The 23,031-nt window shown below is 44.9% G+C and overlaps 1 protein-coding gene across 1 annotated transcript in view; it reads left to right on the top strand.

Moving 5' to 3' along the window:
* Positions 1–23,031, top strand: part of LOC146575491 (carbonic anhydrase-related protein 10-like) — a 153,985-nt gene that overhangs the window by 119,760 nt on the left and 11,194 nt on the right. The window contains exons 5-8 of the mRNA XM_085270208.1: positions 435–530; positions 1,708–1,780; positions 5,332–5,486; positions 14,926–15,100. Coding sequence (XP_085126334.1) covers positions 435–530; positions 1,708–1,780; positions 5,332–5,486; positions 14,926–15,100 — 499 coding nt within the window. The remainder of the gene's footprint in view (positions 1–434; positions 531–1,707; positions 1,781–5,331; positions 5,487–14,925; positions 15,101–23,031) is intronic.

Here is a 23,031-nt window from a genome sequence, read left to right as displayed (position 1 = left end):
AAATAAATATGTCTGCTTAATTTATTGCACAGCGCTTTCCCTCTTTTTTTTGTGTTTGTTTCTTCCTTGTTATACCTGCATTTAAAAGTTTGTGAAAATTGACTATGACTAGATAGCCCTGACTTTTGAAGACTAGTGGCATGATCATTATACTTTAACGTCCTCTGTCAGTACGTCTGTGAAGGTTCTCAGTCATCCATGTCCTCTGTCAAATTAGAAGTTTTCCAAAACATACATGTTAGAAGGCTGTTGCTAATGCTACACACCTCAGAATTCTTTTCCCTTCCTTCAGTCAGTCAAGCACCTTCGTCAAAAAAGGAAAGTATGCAAAAAAATTATTTTTTTTTTGTATTATGGTGAAATTTAAGTTGTAAAAGCTGCATCTTTGCTAGAAATATTCTATAAATTGCTGTAAATTTGTTTTTTCCTTTCAGGTCCAGCTGATCCATTATAATCAAGATCTGTATGCCAACTACAGCGAGGCAGCTAAGAGCCCTCATGGAATTGCTGTGGTTTCCATCTTCATAAAGGTCTGCTTGTTCTTCTGGGAATACAGGGCAATAGAGTAAAAAAGCAATTAATGCTGGTCTCAGACACCCCAAGACTCATACAAAAAACAGCCAGAATACAGAGGTGTAGTGCAGGGGTGATAAACTCAGTTTCACTAAGGGCCACACAGAGAGAATCTCATTAAGAGCCAGATATACAGTATAGAGTTTATTGACATGCTTTAACTTAATTGAAAGTGTGTGTGTGTGTGTGTGTGTGTGTGTGTGTGTGTGTGTGTGTGTGTGTGTGTGTGTGTGTGTTATATAGCCCTTTCAGAGTTTGATCCAAATATAGCCCTCATAACTAGTCCACAGAACAGGCGTATTAGTCTTTATAACATTAGTCATGCAGAATAATGTATTCTGACTGCAGTTCTACAAGATGCATTCCATTCAGCTGGCTCACAACAGCCTGACAGCTCCTACCAGTACGGTGCACATAATAACACGAGATGTGTCCTGATGTAAAAGCAAAGTAATAAATCTTTAATTTTGTTGTTGCACACATTTATGCAAGTCTGTTCCAGCTTCTTTCACAGGCTTAAACATGGCAACTCACTGAGTGTCTGACTCCTCAGTTGAAATCTGCTTTCAACTTTCCTTTTTGTTTTATTCTGTGCTAGCTAACCACTTGGTTTGCAGCTTCTGTCATAACGACAAATTAGTTTGTCATATGTAGTATTTTATACCTGACACAATCTGATGGGATGCATCATGAAGTTCTGAAAAAACAAAACAACCAAGAGTGTTTCTTTGCATCTTCATCCACTTCTTTTCCAGTGACATCACAGAGGTGAAAGATGGCTGTTTTGATTTAATGGTGTTGAGTGTAATTGCTCTTGAATCTTGGCCAAATCCGAAGAACAATTTATGACTGTGAGCTTTTATCCTGACACTGAGCATTCGGTCAGAGAATCAGACTATCATCTATATCCCTCTGTATGTATCTATGTATGTATAACACTGTATTGAATTAAACTTGCAGAAGAGCTTTTACCATGTACTCTCTAACATACGGCTTTAAAACCTCTCAGTTGTGGATTATTTATTGTCATTATCTAAATGAAATAGTCAGAGTGCATGGAAGAAAAAAAACTTGCATTTGCTACATGTTTTATAGCATTATGTGTTTGTGATTGTCTGTGATTCTCCTTTTCAGCTCTCTGAAAATTCCAACGCCTTCCTCAACCGTATGCTCAATAGAGACACCATCACCAGAATTAACTACAAACGTAAGATGCACAGTCTTTACCTGACACACACATATACACACTTATTCTTTTTGTCTTTAGATGAGCTAATTCAGTTCAGAACATTTACAAACCTCTGGTTCTTGGACTAAATAAAATCTTGAAAACTTTATGTGTACTATATATAACCTTCTATGATGTTTGCTTCTTGAATTTTCATCTCTATATAACCATATATACAGAAACATAGGGCCTCACTTTATTTTAGGTCATCAGCATTCTACTTGCACCAAATCTTATGCTGTGTTCAGACCAATGCAAAGTTTTTGAGCAGAGTGTTAACAAGTGGCACAATGATGTAGTGGTTAGGACTTTTGCTTCTGTCACAGTCTGGCGAGGGCAGACTGTATGAATTGAAAAAAGGACCCAAAATGCAGACTCCAAGGAACAGGGAACAGAACTTGAATGTTAACAAAAAACAAGCCGTTTAATATGGCTGGTAAAAAAGGTACAAACAAAGGGCAAGGCAAACTGAAGCAAAATTAACACAAACCTAAACTGGGAAATCTAAACAAACAATAAGAAAAACCTAGACAAGGAACTAGGAAGCATGGGAAACATGGTGTGGACAACAGACGACCTGACAATCACACACTGAAAACAGAGGACTTAAATACACAGGAGGTGATTAGGGGAAGTGGGAACACATGGAGGAACAGCTGACTGACATGAGCCTAATGACAGGACAAGGGAAGTGAAACTAAATACAATGAACAAAGAACACACGACTCCTTCAAAATAAAACAGGAAACATGAGACAGACATGATAATACAAACTTGATAACATAAGACACGCAGCATGAAACACGAAGGGTGAGGGGAAACTTAAATACAGGGGAAGAAAACACAAGGAGTCTAATAACCAAATGAACTTAGATAACCTAATGAACAAAATAAACTCAAACTAAAAACGCTAGGTCAAAAGACCCAGGATCATGACAGCTTCTTTTGCAAGTAGATCTTGGATTTGAAGTTTACGTCTGAGGACTTTTTGCAGAGCACAGTCTACATTGCAGTTTGTACATTTGTACATATATGTAGATAAACAGCAAATGACTTTGTTTCTCTGCAGTTTCTTTAGATTGTGGCATAATATGTTTTACTTTTTAGTCTTTTAACTTTCTTCACTTTGATAGACAAATTCAGTGTAAGTGATTTCTTGATTCATCAGGTCTTTTGACAATAACTCTTGGCTGTGGCTATTGAATTTGAACTTAGTTTTCCAAAAAAAAGAGGTTATTCACAGTTTGTGAATGATTTAACAGGTGGTAGGTTTGGACTTCTTTCTCTGAATAAATGTAATAAACATTTAAATACTGCATTTTGTATTTATCTTTGTCTAATACTTACATTTTACATTACAGTGATCTGAAACATTTAAGTAAATATACAAAAAGTGATGAAGGCGAATACTTTTTCACTGCACTCTAGAGGTACATTTTGAAAATGCTTCAACTTCAGTTTAGCCTCTTACTCCATTCTTTATTCCAGCTATTGGTCGGAGTAAGTAAAGGTAATTGTTCTTTCATTGTCCTGGGTGAAAGTGAAACGGTCTGGAAACAGTTCACTAATTATATTCATGAAAGTAACATGAAGCAAAGCTTCACTACTGTTTGGTCTGAATACACCACGACGGACTTAGGAGTCTGTCTTGAACCTCTAAAGCTGCTACACAACAGTTCATTCTGACACTACAAAATCAGTCTACATCTTGTTTTACATAACAATGCTCCCTGATAGTTAAATCTGTCTTCAGAAAGAAAGCTTCATTAATTACATATGAATCAGTGCTATATTGCCCACAATCTGCTTTCCAGCCTCTGCTGTGAAGATGTACAGTCCTCTGATGAACTCTCTTCCTGTTAATGAGGCTAAACATAGCAGAGCTACATAACAACCACACAGACTAACCACAAGACATCCATATGCTTATCCTTATTCTCCGTAAACTTAGGTTATACTAATCTAAACCAAGATCCAATTCAAGTTAATGTTGAGGACTACCTGTGGGAACCAGCAGTGAGTTCTTAAATTAGATGTGACTAATGTAACTGATAATAAGAACAGCAACTATATTTGAATAGCACTTCATAAAAAGCACAGTTACTAAGCGCTTTGTTATTTGGACAAAAACAAACATGTACATGTCTCAGGATGCAGACATGGTGTCATAGACCTCCCCAAAAACTGAGCAAATGAAGGAAAAGGAAACAGTATGAGTATCGATTCAGCCAATCTGATGGTCTTAGAAAGACTATTCCAAAATTTAGAAGTTGCATGGTAATCTGGCCATGTGATAGATCTGAGCTGTACATTCACACCACGATCCTAACCTTTGATAAATGCATTCCTGAGCTTTTTACCCACCCTGGCTATTAACATCAAAGTCCATAACCTAAACCAAACCTTATTCTCATTTAACCCTAACCCTAATACTTTAAAACAAACCTTTGAAGGTAACTCAGAAAGAAAAGACCAGCAATTGCTTTACTTCTTTTAAAACCTAATAATGGTCCTGAAATAACCCTATGCAAGCAGAGAAATCGTGGATCAGTCACTTCAGAAAGGTTTTACACGGACTTACACTCACCAGCTTCTTTATTAGTTAGATCTTGCCAATGCTGGGTTTGATTCCCTTTTATGTGGTTCATTGCGTTGCTGGAAATATCCCTCAAACGTATGATCCATATTGACATGATAGCACCACACAGTTGCTGGAGATTGGCCGGCTGTAGGAGGAACTGCCCAAAAAGTGTCGGCCATGCGGCAACCCTCCAATTGTAGGCCATGTTTGCCAGTCAACACTTTATTTATTGTGTCTAATAAATTCAGTGAGGGTTTAATGATGTAGTGAGGAGTTACCCTAACCATTTCTTACCCAACCCTAACCCATACTTTATTCCAACGTTACACCAGGAGTCTGAGTATGGATACTTCTGCTGATTCACTTTCATGTAGTACCGCATACTTAGGTTTGCAATGTTGGACCATGATTATCATACTTGCTATTATATAATATGAGATTTGTGAGTTATAGTGCCTCTGAGCACACAGTGAAGCTGATAATTTAACGTGCATAAAATATGCCTCAGCACATTATTTGTACCAACAATACCTGCTAAAAATGTGCAGATGTTAGGTTGACATATAGCCTCCTTCTGCCGGGTGAAGTTGTTTGTTGGTCCTTCTCTTTCTATTACATGGCCAACACAAGTGTGCACTTAGCATTTTGAGTGCTATGAATACACCACCTGGGTACTCAGAGCACTTGCACATTCAAAATAGTGGAGTTTTGGTATAGACATATGCAACTGGAAAAGCACGAGTCTTTATATTAAAATGTAAAGATGCATCTCGTCAGCACTTGTATTTTTAAAGTTCTAATTTAACTGTGATAATGTGATGAATGCACTAAAAGACGCACATTTTTCTGTTTTTCATTTGACTGGTGTCTCTGTTAATAGGTTAGAACATAAGCGAACTTGCACACACAGCCTAACGGGCTCCCCCTGCCATTTTTCTCTTTTCTCTAGACGATGCCTTCTTATTGATGGGTCTGAACATAGCTGACCTCTACCCCGACACCACACGTTATATCACCTACGAGGGCTCCATCACCATTCCTCCCTGCTATGAGACATCCACGTGGATACTCATCAACAAGCCAGTCTACGTGACACAGATGCAGGTATGAAAGTGTAGCACAGGTATCTGGCGTCTGGCGGAAAAAAATGACTTGTATTGTGTTGATCGGGGAAGAAACTTGATTTCTAATTTTCTTGCTGGCATGGGGTACAAACATGCCTCAACTGCAAATTACACCTTCATAACCTGCAATTTTCAAACCGTCTGTTTTTCCCTAAGTGGTTTAGATAAAGCAGGCTGTTGTAACAGTAACGTAATGAAACGACAGAAAACAAACAAATCCACTTTCTTTATCTTATGGTCTAAAATAAAAGCTCGATTCAACTGTGCTGGGTTTTTTTTACAAGGTCCTCAAGTCATTGAAAATCCTTTTGTTTAAAAACAGAGTAAAACCTTCAAAAACTAACTAGAGCTGTAAACATAATGTAACGGAAAAAAACACCATGACTTCATGTCCACAAGGTCCGTACGCAATGAAATCAACAGCTGCACAACTCCAATTCTTCTATTCATTGCTTCACTGTAGCAGTACTTTTTCAACCACGTCTGCTCTTGATCAGATAATAAAAGAAGAAAAAAATCAGTTTTGTTACAGAGACATCAATGCAAGATAAACCAGGGATGAGATATATTGCAAAATGAACTTGTCCTACAAGATGTTTGTCAATGCAGAATCCAGGATGCCCTATGCTATTCTAGTTAATATAAAAGCAAATAATGGCTAAGGCCCCTGGAAAGTGACGCGTATCACCACAAGCACCACATCCCAAAAAGAAACTATGCTGAGAAAGAAAATGGTAAAAAAATTAATCTCTGTCTCTCTTCCACAGCATACCTTTATCCTGTCCTCCTTCTCCCACCCCAACCGGTCGCAGCAGATGGCCCCGCCCCTCCCTGAGCCTGGTTCTGCTGGAGGTTTCTTCCTGTTAAAAGGGAGTTTTTCCTTCTCACTGTCGCCAAAGTGCTTGCTCATAGGGGGTCATCAGATTGTTGGGTTTTTCTCTGTATGTATTATTGCAGGATCTACCTTACAATATAAAGCACCTTGAGGCGACTGTTGTGATTTGGCGATGTATAAATAAAATTGAATTCAATTGAATTGAAAAAAAAGGACTATCATTTCACTGCTGGAAAGAGTGTTGGCACTCAAGTTACAACATTTCTGCTAGACTGGTGAGGTAAAAGTGATGAACCCTGATAAATGGAGCCAACTGTTACCGACAGTGCTGAGATGTTTTCTTGGTTAGCTTTTTATTAATGCTGTGGGACAAATATAATTACTCTATGTGATTAGTGCTTTATATCCAGCTGTAAACTGTGGGATCATTGATAGTCACCTTGAACAGACTGTGAATAGCTCACAGGGCTAATAGAGAGAGACACTCTCACATCAACACCTATTGATCACCTGTTTCCTTTTTGCATTATACTACAGAGCTGGGCAGCAAAACAAAAATATTTGGTAAAAAATTTTAATTACATACAATAATTACAAAAAGTAACTTTAACCTGTGAGGTCATCGGTGATGAAACCAGCCCTAGCTATGAAGTCTAAGCCTATGTTTATCAGGAAAGCAAAAACAAGTTGTTTTTTGTCTCACAAATGTCAAGACTTGTCAAGAGATTAATTAAAATCAAATGAAAAATGATATATTATGACAGTGCAAGCTTAGAGTCATAATCAATGATGATTCAGATTTACAGGGTCAAACTATATGAATTAAATACCTTGGCCTTTTCTGCTTGGTCAGAATAGTTGCTTTATACTATAGATCAAATCAAATATGCAATCTGTAGACCAAGAAGCTCTGTGTCAGAGTGCAGCACATTACAGTCCAGCACAGCAAGCGCCTGCATGCATCAGTGAAATCCCACACACTATGTGCCATTTATTCTGACTGCATTCCCCCTGTTCTCATTCACCTGTCTTGTCTTCTCACTTACCTGTCATCCACTTTTAATCTCTCTGTCTTTTATCTTTATTTTCACTTGCTTTTTCTTTTCCCTCTCTCCAATATCTTCTCCTTTTTTTTCTCTTATGCATTTTTACCCCCCCCCCCGTCCATCCATCTTCGCTCTCCACTCATCCATCTTTCCACATCATGCCTCTCGCGCTCAGTTTCATTAAGGCCCACAGTAGAAAATGTGAATCACACATTTAATAATGCATCCTGATTACAGTTTTACAAGTAGGCTCTCACATACAGACAGTGTATAACAACCTCATTCGTCTGCTCAACATACAGTGGGGCAAAAAAGTATTTAGTCAGCCACCGATTATGCAAGTTCCCTCACTTAAAATGATGACAGAGGTCAGTAATTTGCACCAGAGGTACACTTCAACTGTGAGAGACAGAATGTGAAAAAAAAATCCATGAATTCACATGGTAGGATTTGTAAAGAATTTATTCGTAAATTAGGGTGGAAAATAAGTATTTGGTCACCTCAAACAAGGAAAATCTCTGGCTCTCACAGACCTGTAACGTCTTCTGTAAGAAGCTTTTCTGTTCCCCACTCGTTACCTATATGAATGGCACCTGTTTAAACTCATCATCTGTATAAAAGACACCTGTCCACAGCCTCAAACAGTCAGACTCCAAACTCCACCATGGCCAAGACCAAAGAGCTTTCGAAGGACACCAGGAAAAGTATTGTAGACCTGCACCAGACTGGGAAGAGTGAATCTACAATAGGCAAGCAGCTTGGTGTGAAAAAATCAACTGTGGGAGCAATCATCAGAAAATGGAAGACATACAAGACCACTGATAATCTCCCTCGATCTGGGGCTCCACGCAAGATCTCATCCCGTGGGGTCAAAATGATCATGAGAACGGTGAGCAAAGATCCCAGAACCACACGGGGGGACCTGGTGAATGACCTGCAGAGAGCTGGGACCAAAGTAACAAAGGTCACCATCAGTAACACACTACAACGGCAGGGAATCAAATCCCGCAGTGCCAGACGTGTTCCGCTGCTGAAGCCAGTGCATGTCCAGGCCCGTCTGAAGTTTTCCAGAGAGCACATGGATGATACAGCAGAGGATTGGGAGAATGTCATGTGGTCAGATGAAACCAAAGTAGAACTTTTTGGTATAAACTCAACTCGTCGTGTTTGGAGGAAGAAGAATACTGAGTTGCATCCCAAGAACACCATACCTACTGTGAAGCATGGGGGTGGAAACATCATGCTATGGGGCTGTTTTTCTGCCAAGGGGACAGGACGACTGATCCGTGTTAAGGACAGAATGAATGGGGCCATGTATCGTGAGATTTTGAGCCAAAACCTCCTTCCATCAGTGAGAACTTTGAAGATGAAACGAGGCTGGGTCTTCCAACATGACAATGATCCAAAACACACCGCCCGGGCAACAAAGGAGTGGCTCCGTAAGAAGCATTTGAAAGTCCTGGAGTGGCCTAGCCAGTCTCCAGACCTCAACCCCATAGAAAATCTGTGGCGGGAGTTGAAAGTCCGTGTTGCTCGGCGACAGCCCCAAAACATCACTGCTCTCGAGAAGATCTGCATGGAGGAATGGGCCAAAATACCAGCTACTGTGTGTGCAAACCTGGTAAAGACCTATAGTAAACGTTTGACCTCTGTTATTGCCAACAAAGGTTATGTTACAAAGTATTGAGTTGTATTTTTGTTATTGACCAAATACTTATTTTCCACCCTGATTTACGAATAAATTCTTTACAAATCCTACCATGTGGATTCATGGATTTTTTTTTCACATTCTGTCTCTCACAGTTGAAGTGTACCTCTGGTGCAAATTACTGACCTCTGTCATCATTTTAAGTGGGGGAACTTGCACAATCGGTGGCTGACTAAATACTTTTTTGCCCCACTGTAACAACTACTGACAGTGATTTGGTTGGAAAAAACAAATACACATCGATGGTAAAGCATAATAATGAATCTTTAAGTTTTTCGTTTCACATATCTCTATGGGTCTTAAATCGAATGTTTCACACGCCTGAACATGACAACTTAGTGGTGGTGTAGGAAATATCATTAAAAACATATTAAGAGTAGCTGAGCAGTCACCGTGCACACTGCTGTAACAACCAAGCGGACCAAAACTGACATGCGGCTGGATTAAAATTTACAAAACGCTGGATTTGTCTCATGGATGCCGAGTTTGACACGTGTTCTGCACAGTCTTCAGTAATACATACAGGCTTTCATTCGTGAGCACCTACTCCTTTCCATCGCTTCAGTGTAGGCTGCAGGGGGTAATTGGGGAGACTCCTTTAAGCTGACTCAGTTCAGTTCATTGTCATTGTGAATTGTGGCAAGTGGCAAAAGTGACTCCTCGATTGGTGGCACATGCTGAAGTTGTGTCATTTTTTTCTTATTGTGCATCTTCTGATTTTTGTAACCTTGTGTGAGGCAAGCAGGTTGGACTCAGAGATATGTCTGTGCAGGGGCAGCACAGGGGAAGATTGCTGTTGAAAAAGATGTGATGTTCGGCAGAAACCTCCAAGAACACTTTGTTCCTGTTTCAGTGTTATAATAGTCTTCATCTGAACCCATCCAGTGTCTCTGAGACCATTTTGTTTTGTAGTTTAGCACTGCCTGCAAAACTGTAGTTTGGGGGCTTTTTAACACAACCACTCCTTTGGGGACAAAGATTGTTAATCATCAGTATGTGCAAAACTGTAATGAACTAATTACTTTACACCAATTTGTGAAATTAAATTTAAAGTATACAAAGTAAGTATCAAAAAGTATTTTAAGGTAGTATTAAAAATATCATCGAGTTAAAGGAGCCAAAATCTTATTATTGAACAGTTGTTAAAATTGTTCATGCTCTTCAACTACTAGAAGATTGTGTTTCTTGTATGATTAACAGGCATATTAGTAATATAGTGGACGTTTTGATTTGACACAATAGAGAAAGATAAGATAAGATAAGATAACCTTTATTAGTCCCACACGTGGGAAATTTGTTTTGTCACAGCAGGAAGTGGACAGTGCAAAAGTTATGAGGCAAAAATTAGAATACAATAAGAATAAATACAGTACACAACTGTACAGAATAGAATAAAATAATATACTATATACAGTAGAATAAAATAAAATAAATATACAATAAGATAAAAATAGAATACAAATACTATATACAACTGAGTAAAAATACAACGATGACAGAAAGGATTATTGCACTTGGTATTATTGCACATGTATGGATGTGTGTGCTTGATCAGTTAAAGTCTTTATTATGGAGTCTGACAGCAGTGGGGAGGAAAGACCTGCGAAATCTCTCCGTCCCACACCGTGGGTGCCGCAGTCTCCCACTGAAGGAGCTGCTCAGTGCTGTCACAGTCTGCTGCATGGGGTGGGAGATGTTGTCCAACAGGGATGACAGCTTAGCCGCCGTTCTCCTGTCACTCACCACCTCCACTGGGTCCAGAGGGCATCCTAGAACAGAGCTGGCCCTTCGGATCACCCTGTTCAGTCTCTTCCTGTCCCCAGCAGAGATGCTGCCGCCCCAGCAGACCACACCATAAAAGATAGCAGAAGCCACAACAGAGTCATAGAAGGTCTTCAGGAGTGGGCCCTCCACTCCAAACGACCTGAGTCTCCGCAGCAGGTACAGCCTGCTCTGCCCTTTCCTGTAGAGGGCGTCTGAGTTATGAGTCCAGTCCAGTCTATTGTTCAGATGAACACCAAGGTACCTGTAGCTGTCCACAGCCTCAATGTCCATACCTTGGATGTTCAGTGGTTGCAGTGGAGAATGCTTGTGCCTGCGGAAGTCTACCACCAGTTCCTTGGTTTTACTGGCGTTGATCTGGAGGTAGTTCAGCTGGCACCAGTCCACAAAGTCTTGGGTCAGACCTCTGTACTCCTTGTCGTCCCCATTAGTGATGAGGCCGACTATTGCAGAGTCATCAGAGAACTTCTGCAGGAAGCACTGGGTGGAATTGTGGGAGAAGTCTGCAGTGTAGATGGTGAAGAGGAACGGAGCCAGAACCGTTCCCTGTGGGGCCCCCGTACTGCAGACGACCCTGTCCGACACACAGCCCTGAGTCCTCACATACTGTGGTCGGTCAGTGAGGTAGTCCAGGATCCAGGTAGTGAGGTGATGGTCCACTCCAGAGTTCACCAGCTTGTCCTTTAGAACCGAGGGAAGAATGGTGTTGAAGGCACTGGAGAAATCAAAGAACATGATTCTCACAGTGCTTCCAGCGGTCTCCAGGTGAGCGAGGGAACGATGTAGGAGGTGAATGACGGCATCATCCGCTCCAATGCCAGGCTGGTAGGCAAACTGAAGTGGGTCCAGTGATGAGCTGTATTAACGACGGCTCCGTTTAATTAGGTGACCCAGTGAGCCATGACAGTGAAAAAACAAAGTGAGTGCTCCCCAAAGGGAAAGACAATGTGACAAGTCCAAATTTGTTGAGTAAAAAGTTGAGAGAGATCAGCAAAAATATGAATTCTAATAATTGATCATTCAAATAGCATATTTAAACAATTAGAGATGAAGCCAGTGGTTTTGACAGTGGCACTGCCACTTGAATGAAATTATGAAATCCTTTTGATAATTCTTTACCAGAATTATCATAGAAGTATGCAAAAAAAAATCTAAATAACAACTGAAGTGGAAAAGTACATGAACAATAACCTTTGTGCCACAGCCAACACTGTTACCTTAGTAACAGCTCCCAACCACAACCCACCACAACCGGTTGCAGCAGATGGCTCCGCCCCTCCCTGAGCCTGGTTCTGCTGAAGGTTTCTTCCTGTTAAAAGGGATTTTTTCCTTCCCACTGTCGCCAAAGTGCTTGCTCATAGAGGGTCATATGATTCTTGGGTTTTCTCTGTATGTATTATTGCAGGATCTACCTTGAAATATAAAGCGCCGTGAGTCGACTGTTGTTGTGATTTGGGGCTATATAAATACAACTGAATTGGACTGAATTACATTGAATTAAATTGAATTGAATTGAATAGTAGGCCTCAGATTAAAATATCAACAACATACGATTCAAGGGAATGATACAAACAGTATAAACACTAAATGTATAATTTGATCATTAAAAGGCTGGTGAAAAATTAAAGCATGAACAGAAAGATTTGAACCATTGAGCTCTACACTGAAGAAATCACTTTGGCTGGGAACCCTTTGCTGTAGTCTTTTCATGAGAGGGAAGGCTCACTGCAGATCCAAGCTGTTCTGTGTGATCGCTTTGTTTTCATGTGGTCTTTTCCAGGGTGATTAGGAAAGTGAACACCTATGGGAGATTTGGCTAATGTGTTATGTGGGATTGATTGTCCTGCATAGGCAACCACAGAGAGGCGGGATTGCTGGAACTGACAAGGGTACAGAAGCATCCTTTCTTTCCACATGTAGTCTGATGGCAGTGATGTTTAGCGTAGGTAGAATGCTGATTTGTGGAAAAGTTGGCTTAAACAGGAAAAGGAACGACAGTGAGAGGAGAAAAAGGTGACACGCTAACACTTAGGGTGTTTTCACACCTGTGCTGGTTCGTCCCCCTTGGTGCGGTTTGCTTTTGCAGATGTGTTCATCTATTCATCTCTGTGTTCAATCAGCGCTTTGTGCCATTTTGTGTCTCCATCAGTTTGCCCTCCTTTTATTCTTGGTTTCCTGTTTTTTTGGGCCAGCCTTTCGGGCTTTTCTTAGCAGCGTAATTAAAGCTTGCTTTTTGTTGCTAGACCTGACTCATTTTGACACACACACACATAACATCCCCTTTCTTTATAACCATACCATTTCCAGTGATGGTTTCATAAAAGTCATGCAGTCAGAACTATGATGCAGGATTTTATTTCTGTGTGGGGAAAAATCTTTTTGGGCTGGTCTGCATTATAATCCTACCCTGTATATATAATACTGACAGCAACAAAACCCACAAAAGCAAAATTACCTCACGTGTCACATTCACTGGTTGTGAGCCACCTCCAGGTCTGTCTTTTTGTTGGCACCACTGTCTCCAAACCATTCATCATACCAGGTCTCACGATTCACTTTTGCTGCTCTCCTTATGCCACAAATCACCCTGGAGGGTGATCCTGAAGACCAGCAGCACCGGATCTGCACGAGAATTTAATTCTTTATGATGTGCACAGATTTTAGGGTGAATGATCCTTCCTGAAGCGAACCGCCCCATTCCCGTTTTGGGACCAGCAGTAGGAATAAACTGGCTTGTGGCCTTCCCGTGGCTGGGTTTGAGTGTTTGCACCATTTAATGAGCTGCAACCACCAGAAAAATACTACAAGATTGCTTCACAAGTCATTTGTTGCACCAAAGTTATTCTGCACTTTTCATTTTTTTGGCCTCTGATTCTTTTAAATATGTTGAGCAATATTTGAGGTTTATTTTGATGTAGGTACATGAAAACTGTATCAAATTCATCATATCTTCAGCTTAATGACAAAAACTTGTGGTTTAAAAAGTGATTTTTTTAAGGTGTTTAAAAAAAGTTTTGAGAGCAGGTCAATAAGAATAAAAAGAAAAAACTCTCACCTATAATCTGCCAGTTTCAAATACTGTCTGCATTAGAATTGTTTTTTCTATATACTATATGTTATATTTATGCATGTGAATAATACTGACATAAATCTGGATTAAAACAAATATGTATCAATGAAATATTTAACAATATTTACATTTTTTCTCCTAGCCACTTAAAATGCTCAAGGTTGATGAGTCAACGAAGCACCACTCACCATTGTGACTAAATAATCTGTGCATGCTCATGCTCTTTTCTTTATGTTAGAGCTCTGACCTCAGTTCAGAATGCTTGAGGTAGAGAAGAAGAGCATGATGTGGAAATAAGGGAGAAAAGAACTGTGGTGGAGGAGGCAGGTGAAAAACAGAAAAAGATAGAAAGAATAAGATGGAACAGTGTGTTTCTCCTTCCACTCAGCCCTGTGTGGTTCTACATGTGTGCTCACTCGTGTTGTTCTAGTCCTGTGGTGTTGACTGACTGATTTTCTTTTCCAATTATATATTGACTAGATCGAAATCACAGTCTATAAATCATTCAAGGTTTAGTGGGTTCCACAAATAATACTCTGAATTAATTCTGAATTATGTTTTTGATGATCTCTCCCAAATGCAGGTTGTCCTTTTGAAATGTGATGTAAAAAATGTATGCATTTTCACGTCAACATGTGGGACACTTTTTTTTCTTTTAAATGTTTTGAGCTAGGGCACTGCTTCCACTGAAACTCCTCACTGATACTAGTTCTTATCACCAGCGATGATTCTCCACACTCTTTGAAAATGAAGCTTTTGTCTCTTCTCTATGGCCAAGTTTAAGGTCTGGGGTGAAGTATTGAGAATGGGACTGCTGGGGAGCAGCAGCAGTTCCTGCTTAGGTAGCTGTCCACACCACCTACAAATAAGCAGCAGATGGGTGGATAGACTAGCATAGTGCCACTAGAGAAGCTGAAGATGAACTCAGGACATTTTAGCTTGCTCTTGAACTAAGATTTGATCTTATGTCTCCCACAGATGCACTCCCTGCGCCTCCTCAGCCAGAATGAGCCCTACAAGATATTCCTTAGTATGAGCGACAACACCCGGCCCACCCAGCCTTTGCTTCAACGCTGCATCCGTACCAATATCAACTTTAGCAAGCAGGGCCGTGACTGCCCCAACAACCGTGCCCTTCGTCCACAATACAGAGGTAACTCACAGGGTACAGAAAAAGGGAGCGGTGGTTTTGTTTCTGCATGAAGAAAATGCCAAGTATGATTGTGCTTCTCCTTTTCAGCCTCTTAAGCTAATCAAGGCAGCTATTACAAGCTTGTGCCAGGACTGGGGATATATTTAGGTCGCTTAGGTCATTGAAGCTCATCAGGCCCCACTCATTCCCTTTTCTGGGAAACCTTTTAAACCTGTGGATCATGGGTAGTAATAGAGGGATAATATTTCACAACAGATATTAAGTTATTGCTGTGACATTTATAAAGTTGCACATAGATAATCTAGACACATTTCAGCCAGTGTAGTGTACTGAAATGAAGAATAACCTACTATAAAAACAGCGTACTATATAAACAACATACTATAAAAGCAGCAATGATGGCTTAATTTGTTATAAGCTTAAACATCATGATAAAAAATGAGGATCTGCATGATTTCTGTGGTCGTTGGTGCTTTTCACAGGGGGATACATTAATTAATGTAGTGAAAACAATCCCATTAAATGTGATAATTAGTTACATGATAAAGTGGTGGCACAACAAATTACAACAGGGTGTTGTACTGTAGCAAAATATCCAAGACAGCAGTGCACCTGCACTTTTTTATTCTTATTATCTGAGTCCAAAGCACACATGCAGTGCATAATATGCGCTGGTCTGTTTATACACATTAGTTTGAGAAAGTCAGGCAGTGCTTTGTGAGAATATAAACAATAGGTAAAAAAACAGGAGCAAAAAGAAAGGACATCAAAATTAATGTGTATGTGTGAAAAAGTGCAAATGTGTTGTCTTTACCAATGTAACACTGGAAGCGTTAAATTAAATTAGAACTGGTCCAACCAAGAAATATACACCAAACTTGGAAGTGTGTCCTTGGATCCTTCAGGAATAATAACAGCTGACAGCTTCTCTTTTTTATGAATCCAGTGAAGTTCACGATATCCTCCACAACTAAAACCAATGTCATGTTCTCTACTACCCCTTTGATATTGGCCTGTTGGAATATAGAACCGAAACACTCAAGGTCAAAGAGCAAAAGAACACAAACAGCCAGATTGTAGGCACAGAGTAAAAAAACACAAAACAGTAGACCAGCAGACTGAATAAGCACATATAGAGAAATGCCAGGTGGGATATGATCACATTCATTTAACTTTTATAAGTATTTTTTTTTTCATTTACATTGAATGTCAGAAGTTTCCTTTGAACAAGTCTGCCCCCCCTTTTTTGTCAAAAAGTGATCAACTCCCAAACTACATGTAAACCAAAGCATCTCTGAAATGAGGTCAAATAATGGGCATCAGTCTCCAAGAGAAACTCCTGAAAGTATTTTCTATCAGATTAAATGGGTTCCATCTTGAATTTGACATCATCTTAACTGTGAATCGTGTGGGTATTTGATTTTTCCTTAATCACTCCCTAGTAGGGATGGGTATCGTTTAGGTTTTATCCGATACCGGTGCCAAACCGGTACTTTTGAAACGGTGCCGGTGCTCAAACGGTGCTCAAACCGGTGCTTAAAGAATGGAGAACACAAAATTGGTCCAAAAACCTCTCATGTTCAGCTGGTTTTTGTAAAAAGATAACAATGTGTAACGGTGGACCCAAGAAATACCAGCCGGAGCGACTTTTGACAGTGCAGAACTTTTTATTAAGCTCGGGTTGTAGTGGACACATATACTCCGCGCTCTCTTTCTCTGCTGTCACCTGCACCTCCGTCTGTCACTGCCAACACATAAAGAGACACACACTGTCAGATCCCAGCACACCTGTTCACCCCGCCCCTGCGCCGCCCCGGGAGCTCACTGCGTCACGCCTCCTCTGCAGCTGGCCAAGGACCACACCCACGCCACACATCCCCACCGCCCGACTGAGGCCGGGGCCCATCCGGCCGAACCTACTCCCCCCCCCGCGAGCGAGAGAGGAAATCGGCCACGACCATCTGCGCGCCCGGCCTATGGATCACCTTGAACTTAAAGGGCTGCATGGCCAGATACCACCGAGTGATCCGGGCGTTGGCATCCTTCATGCGGTGGAGCCACTGCAGCGGGGCGTGGTCCGAGCAGAGGGTGAACGGGCGGCCCAGGAGGTAGTAGCGAAGGGAGTCGACCGCCCACCGGATCGCCAGGCACTCCTTCTCTACGGTGCTGTACCGTGACTCGCGGTCCGTGAGCTTCCGGCTGATGTAAGCGACCGGCCGGTCAACTCCCCCCACCTGCTGGGACAAAACGGCCCCCAGCCCTCTGCTCGAGGCGTCAGTCTGCAGACAGAAAGGGAGGGAGAAGTTAGGTGTGAACAGCAGCGGCTCTCCACAGAGAGCCCGTTTCACCTGCACAAACGCCGCCTGGCACCGCTCCGTCCACTGGACCAGATCTGGGGCACCCTTGCGGGTGAGATCAGTCAGGGGGCTGGTCAGGTCCGCAAACCCTGGGACGAACCGCCGGTAATAGCCGGCCAGCCCCAGAAACCGTCTCACCTCTTTTTTCGTCTTGGGACGCGGGCAGGATGCAATCGCCGCCGTCTTCTCCACTTGAGGTCGCACCTGCCCGCTCCCCAAGTGGTACCCCAAATACTGTACCTCCCTCCGTCCAACCGCACACTTCTTCGGGTTGGCCGTGAGCCCCGCCTGCCTCAGGGACTCCAGCACCGCGGCCACACACCGCACATGCCCCGCCCACGTGTCACTGTAAATGATGACGTCGTCTAGGTAGGCGGCAGCATAGGCAGCGTGGGGCCGCAGCACCCGGTCCATGAGGCGCTGAAAAGTGGCAGGGGCGCCGAACAAGCCGAACGGAAGCGTCACGAATTGGTACAACCCATACGGAGTGGAGAAGGCCGTCTTTTCCCGGGACTCTGTAGACAAGGGAATCTGCCAGTAGCCCTTGGTTAAATCCAGAGTCGTAAAAAAGCGAGCGGTGCCCAACCGGTCCAGGAGCTCGTCGACCCGGGGCATGGGATAAGCATCAAAACGTGACACCTCATTCACTCTGCGATAATCGACACAGAACCGTATAGACCCATCCTTCTTTGCTACAAGGACGATGGGGCTACACCAAGCACTGTGTGATTCTTCTATTACTCCCAGCCTCAGCATTTCCTTCAATTCCCGGAAAACAATTTGCCTTCTATGTTCCGGCAGCCTGTAGGGCCGTGAACGCACCGTCACGCCAGGCCGCGTCTCAAAATGGTGCTCTATGAGAGAAGTACGGCCGGGCAAGGGGGAGAACACGTCGGCAAAGCGCTGTTGCAATGCAGCAACATCCGCCCTCTGGGCCTGTGTGAGATGGTCACTGCAATGGAGGGAGGCGGGGATGCTAGACTTTGGCGCCTCCGGCCCCAACTCATCTCTCCCTCTTACCAAGCTCACTAGAGAAGCGGTCTCCGCCTCCCTCCAGGCTTTGAGGAGGTTGAGGTGGTAAATCTGCGTGGCCCCGCCCCTGTCCGACCGTACCACTTCATAATCAACGTCCCCCACTCGCTGTGTGACCACGAAGGGTCCTTGCCACTTGGCGAGTAATTTAGAGCTGGAAGAAGGAAGTAACACAAGCACCTTATCTCCCGGTGAAAATTGCCTGAGTCTAGCCCCTCTGTCATACAGGCGTCGCTGCCGCTGCTGGGCCTGGAGCAAATTCTCCCGCGAGAGCCTCCCCAGTGTGTGCAGCTTTGCTCGCAGGTCCAGCACGTACTGAATTTCACTTTTCGCAGGGCTCGGACCTTCCTCCCAGTTTTCCTTAATCAGGTCGAGCACCCCCCGCGGCTTCCTGCCGTATAACAGCTCGAAGGGAGAAAATCCCGTGGAGGCCTGGGGCACCTCCCGCACTGCAAACAACAGAGGGTCTAACCAGCGATCCCAATTGCGTTCATCCTCGCGAATGAACTTACGAATCATGGATTTTAAAGTCTTATTCAGCCTCTCCACCAACCCATCAGTCTGAGGGTGGTAGACGCTGGTCCGAATAGATTTAATACCCAGTAATTCATACAGTTCCCGCAATGTGCGCGACATGAACGACGTGCCCTGGTCAGTCAGTATTTCTTTCGGAATACCGACTCGGGAGATGACCTGAAACAGTGCCTGCGCCACGCTCTTCGCTGAAATGGTGCGTAGCGGCACTGCTTCCGGGTACCGCGTTGCGTAGTCCACCAGGACCAGCACAAAGCGATAGCCGCGTGCACTCCGGTGCAATGGCCCGATGAGATCCATGCCAATACGCTCAAACGGGATCTCCATCAGCGGTAATGGGCGCAACGGCGCCTTTGGTACGGCCGGCTGGTTAACCAGCTGGCATTCGGGGCACGACGCACACCAACGGCGCACGTCGGCCCAAATGCCCGGCCAATAGAATCGGGCCATTATGCGCTCCAGAGTTTTCTCGCCACCCAAGTGCCCTGCCATGGGGTTCGAATGAGCCGCCTGGAAAATCATTTCCCGGCGGCTTTGCGGCACCAACAACTGTGTGCGGATTTCATTAGTGTGAGTGTCACGGCTCACTCTATAAAGCCGATCGTTCCGCAATTGGAAATGAGGGTACGTTCGCGCAGCGTCGGGGCGCACCGAGCGACCATCAATATCCATCACTTGGTCATAGGCTGAGCGTAGGGTGTCGTCCCGAGACTGCTCTAGTGGAAAATCTTCCGTGGGGTACACAACGGGAGGCGGCGGGGCTTCCGTGGAAGTCCCCGCCTCCTCCTCCCCCCCAGAGTCAGCGTCGGTCGACCCCGCGTCACCGCCGAGCGCCGCGCAAACGTCACACGAATTTACAGACCGCGATCGCATCCCCGCGTACTGCCCCAGTAAGCTGTGGAACCCCGGCCAATTCGTACCCAAAATAAGGGGATGCGACAGGCGCGGGCTAACCGCCGCCTTCACTCTATGCGTTTTGCCCCTGAATTTCAGCAACAGTGACACTACTGGGTACCTGTGAATATCCCCGTGCACACATTTAACCTCCACCCAGTCAGCCTCCAACAATGCCCCGGGGCGAACCAAACTTTGGTGGACCAGAGTCTGCGTGCAGCCCGTGTCCACCAAAGCATGGCGAATACCCCCTTGACACCTTACCGGCACGCGGTACGTCACTCCTGGACCGGGGGCGGGCGCTGGAGCGCCGGCAACGCGGAACACCTGCCCCACCTCCATGAGCGGACAGTCTCGGCGCAGGTGCCCCGGCCGCCCACACTTCCAACAGTCCGGCCCCGGCGTCTGTGCGGCTCCCCGTGGCTCCGGGGCAACCTCGGCGGCCGCCGGGGTTCCGGCGGGAAGCAGCGGCCGGAACGGGTTCCTGGGGCTCCACCCTGCTGCCTGCTCCGTTCCCGCAGGGCCACCGCCTCTCCTCTGCGACGCCGCCGCCGGTGGCCTGGGCGGCGGAACACGGGCGCCCCGCCGCGGCTCCTCACGGCCCGGTACCGGGTCGGCCGCCAGATGGTCCTCTGCCAGCGTCACCGCCGCCGTCAAATCCGCCGGGCGGTGGCAGCGAACCCAACGAGCCGTCGCCTCGGGCAGGCCTCCCACGAACTGCTCGAGGACGACCATGGTCAGCATCCGCGTCTCCCCAGCCGAGGGGCCCGGTCGCAGCCACCTCGCTGCCGCATCCTCCAGCTGCCGAGCCCAGGCAAACGGCCGCTCCCCCCCCGACATCCTGCTGGCCCGGAACTGACGGCGGTAATCCTCCGGGGAGAGCCCCAAACGATCCAGCACCGCCCGGCACACGTCCTCGAACACCCCCCGCGAGCCGGGGGGCAGGCTCAGCGCCGCCGTCTGGGCCTCACCCGACAGAAGCGGCAGCAGCCGGGCGGCCCACTCCTCCTCCGGCCACCGACAGGCCATCGCCGTGGCCTGGAAAGCCTCGATGAAAACCAGCGGGTCCTCCCCATCCCGCATCCGGTGCAACGTCACCGACAGCGGAGGGGCGGGAGCCGGCGCGGCCGCATTCCCCAGCAGCTGCCCCAGAGCCGCGGTCTGCTGCTCCGATTGCAAGCGAAGCAACGCCAACTGTTGGTCCTGCGTGGCCGCCTGACGAGCCGCCATCGCCGCCATGTCCACCATCATCTGGCCCAAGATCTGCAGCGGCTGGGCGGGCGGTGGGGCGGGCGGCGGCGCCGCCGGGGGAGCAGGGGGAGCCGGCAGGGGACCGGACATCACGCGTGGGTTTCGGCACCAGTGTAACGGTGGACCCAAGAAATACCAGCCGGAGCGACTTTTGACAGTGCAGAACTTTTTATTAAGCTCGGGTTGTAGTGGACACATATACTCCGCGCTCTCTTTCTCTGCTGTCACCTGCACCTCCGTCTGTCACTGCCAACACATAAAGAGACACACACTGTCAGATCCCAGCACACCTGTTCACCCCGCCCCTGCGCCGCCCCGGGAGCTCACTGCGTCACGCCTCCTCTGCAGCTGGCCAAGGACCACACCCACGCCACACAATGTTAGCCTTTTCTGCAGCTATGGGGCATATATGGTATCACTCTTGGCTGGAAGCAGTGCTTGAAAACTTTATCCAAAAACCTCTCATGTTTAGCCGTTTCCCTCTTTTTCTTTGGTCATTTTAGCCTTTTTGGCCAGGGTGAAGGGAGTATCTGCCATCAAACAAGAAGACAGCCGCATGTAGCTATGATGATGTTTGCTATTTCACCTTACATGTATTAATGTAATAACGTGGTTAGCCTACTCAACGTAAATTACACACGAACCACATTAAGTTACTCACGCAGAGAAGAACGGCTGCTGCTGCCATCATCATCCTCATCATTTCTGCTACACTGGCAGGGCTAGGGGCCAGGACTCTCCTCTTCGTGTTTTTGGGGATGTTGCTAACTCTGGGTCTGATAACAGGCAACCCACGCGCAGTAGATGTGCTCGGTGTGAGGTCTCGCAGCAAGCTATCAAATACGGCGCATTTCTTGGCTTTTAAAAAAAAACGCTATGCGTCGCCAGGTGTTTCATCGGATTTGAGGTGTTACCTCCTTTGACAGTATCACAGTATCAGCTTAAAGCACTTGTTGCAGGCTGCTGAGTTTGCATATTTTGCTGTGAAGTACAGCCAGACTTTTGACCGCTTCGCCTTGGACATTTTTAATCTGTAGCTCTGCTCTAAAAGAACGTACGTACCTGGACCCGCCTACTATCCTCGGAAACGTAAAATGATTGGCTAGAAGTGTATCACAGCTCCGGAAAAAAAAGCACCGAAATAAAGCACCGAAATGTGCGCTGCTTTTCGGTCTGGTTACTACCGTTTATGTCATCATGGCACCGGACACCGGTACCCATCCCTACTCCCTAGAGGAGCTTTTAGAAATTCCAACAGTGTTAGTCCAACCAGTGGAAGCGATTGGATTGTTGAGATACCTTTGAGGAGATGGGTGCTCAAAAATAAAAAGAGGAGGACAAATGAAGCTTTTATAGTGGATTAAATCTTTGTTGAATTCATGGTTATATTCACAGCAGCTTTCTGTCGGTCATTTTTTAAGAAATGTCTGTAATGTCTCTGCGATTTATCAAGAATAAACTTTCTTGATTGCCCAATAAAGAAGCGCTGACAACCTTTCCTCTCCAGCAAATGCTGTCAGATGTGATTTTTCTCCACACTTTAGTCTGACAAAAGATGGACACCAGAAATTCTCCATGTCTAATCATCTGCCTGCCTTTTCTTTTCAGTGTTACAGAACTGGGCTTCACAGTTAGGAATTCCTGTGTTAGAGGTCTATTTCCCAGTTCTCCGGGCCCATCTGGCCATGTGGAAGGATTATAAGATTTCCCAGATGGAATTCTGCTCTCCTTTAATTAATTTTGTCCAAAAGAAAGATGGTACGCTTCAGTGCTTTAATGCTCTCACAAAGTAGAGAAAATATGATCAACAGTAGCCTCAGCAAAATTCAACTGGCAATTTTATACGCTGCAGCCAGGTCCTTG

Source organism: Mchenga conophoros, linkage group LG4 (genome assembly GCF_057382185.1).
Source record: "Mchenga conophoros isolate Kocher_MC1m ecotype Shallow Benthic linkage group LG4, M_conophoros_male_GT1.1, whole genome shotgun sequence".
NCBI lineage: Eukaryota > Metazoa > Chordata > Actinopteri > Cichliformes > Cichlidae > Mchenga > Mchenga conophoros.
This window is presented reverse-complemented; position numbering and strand designations above follow the sequence as displayed.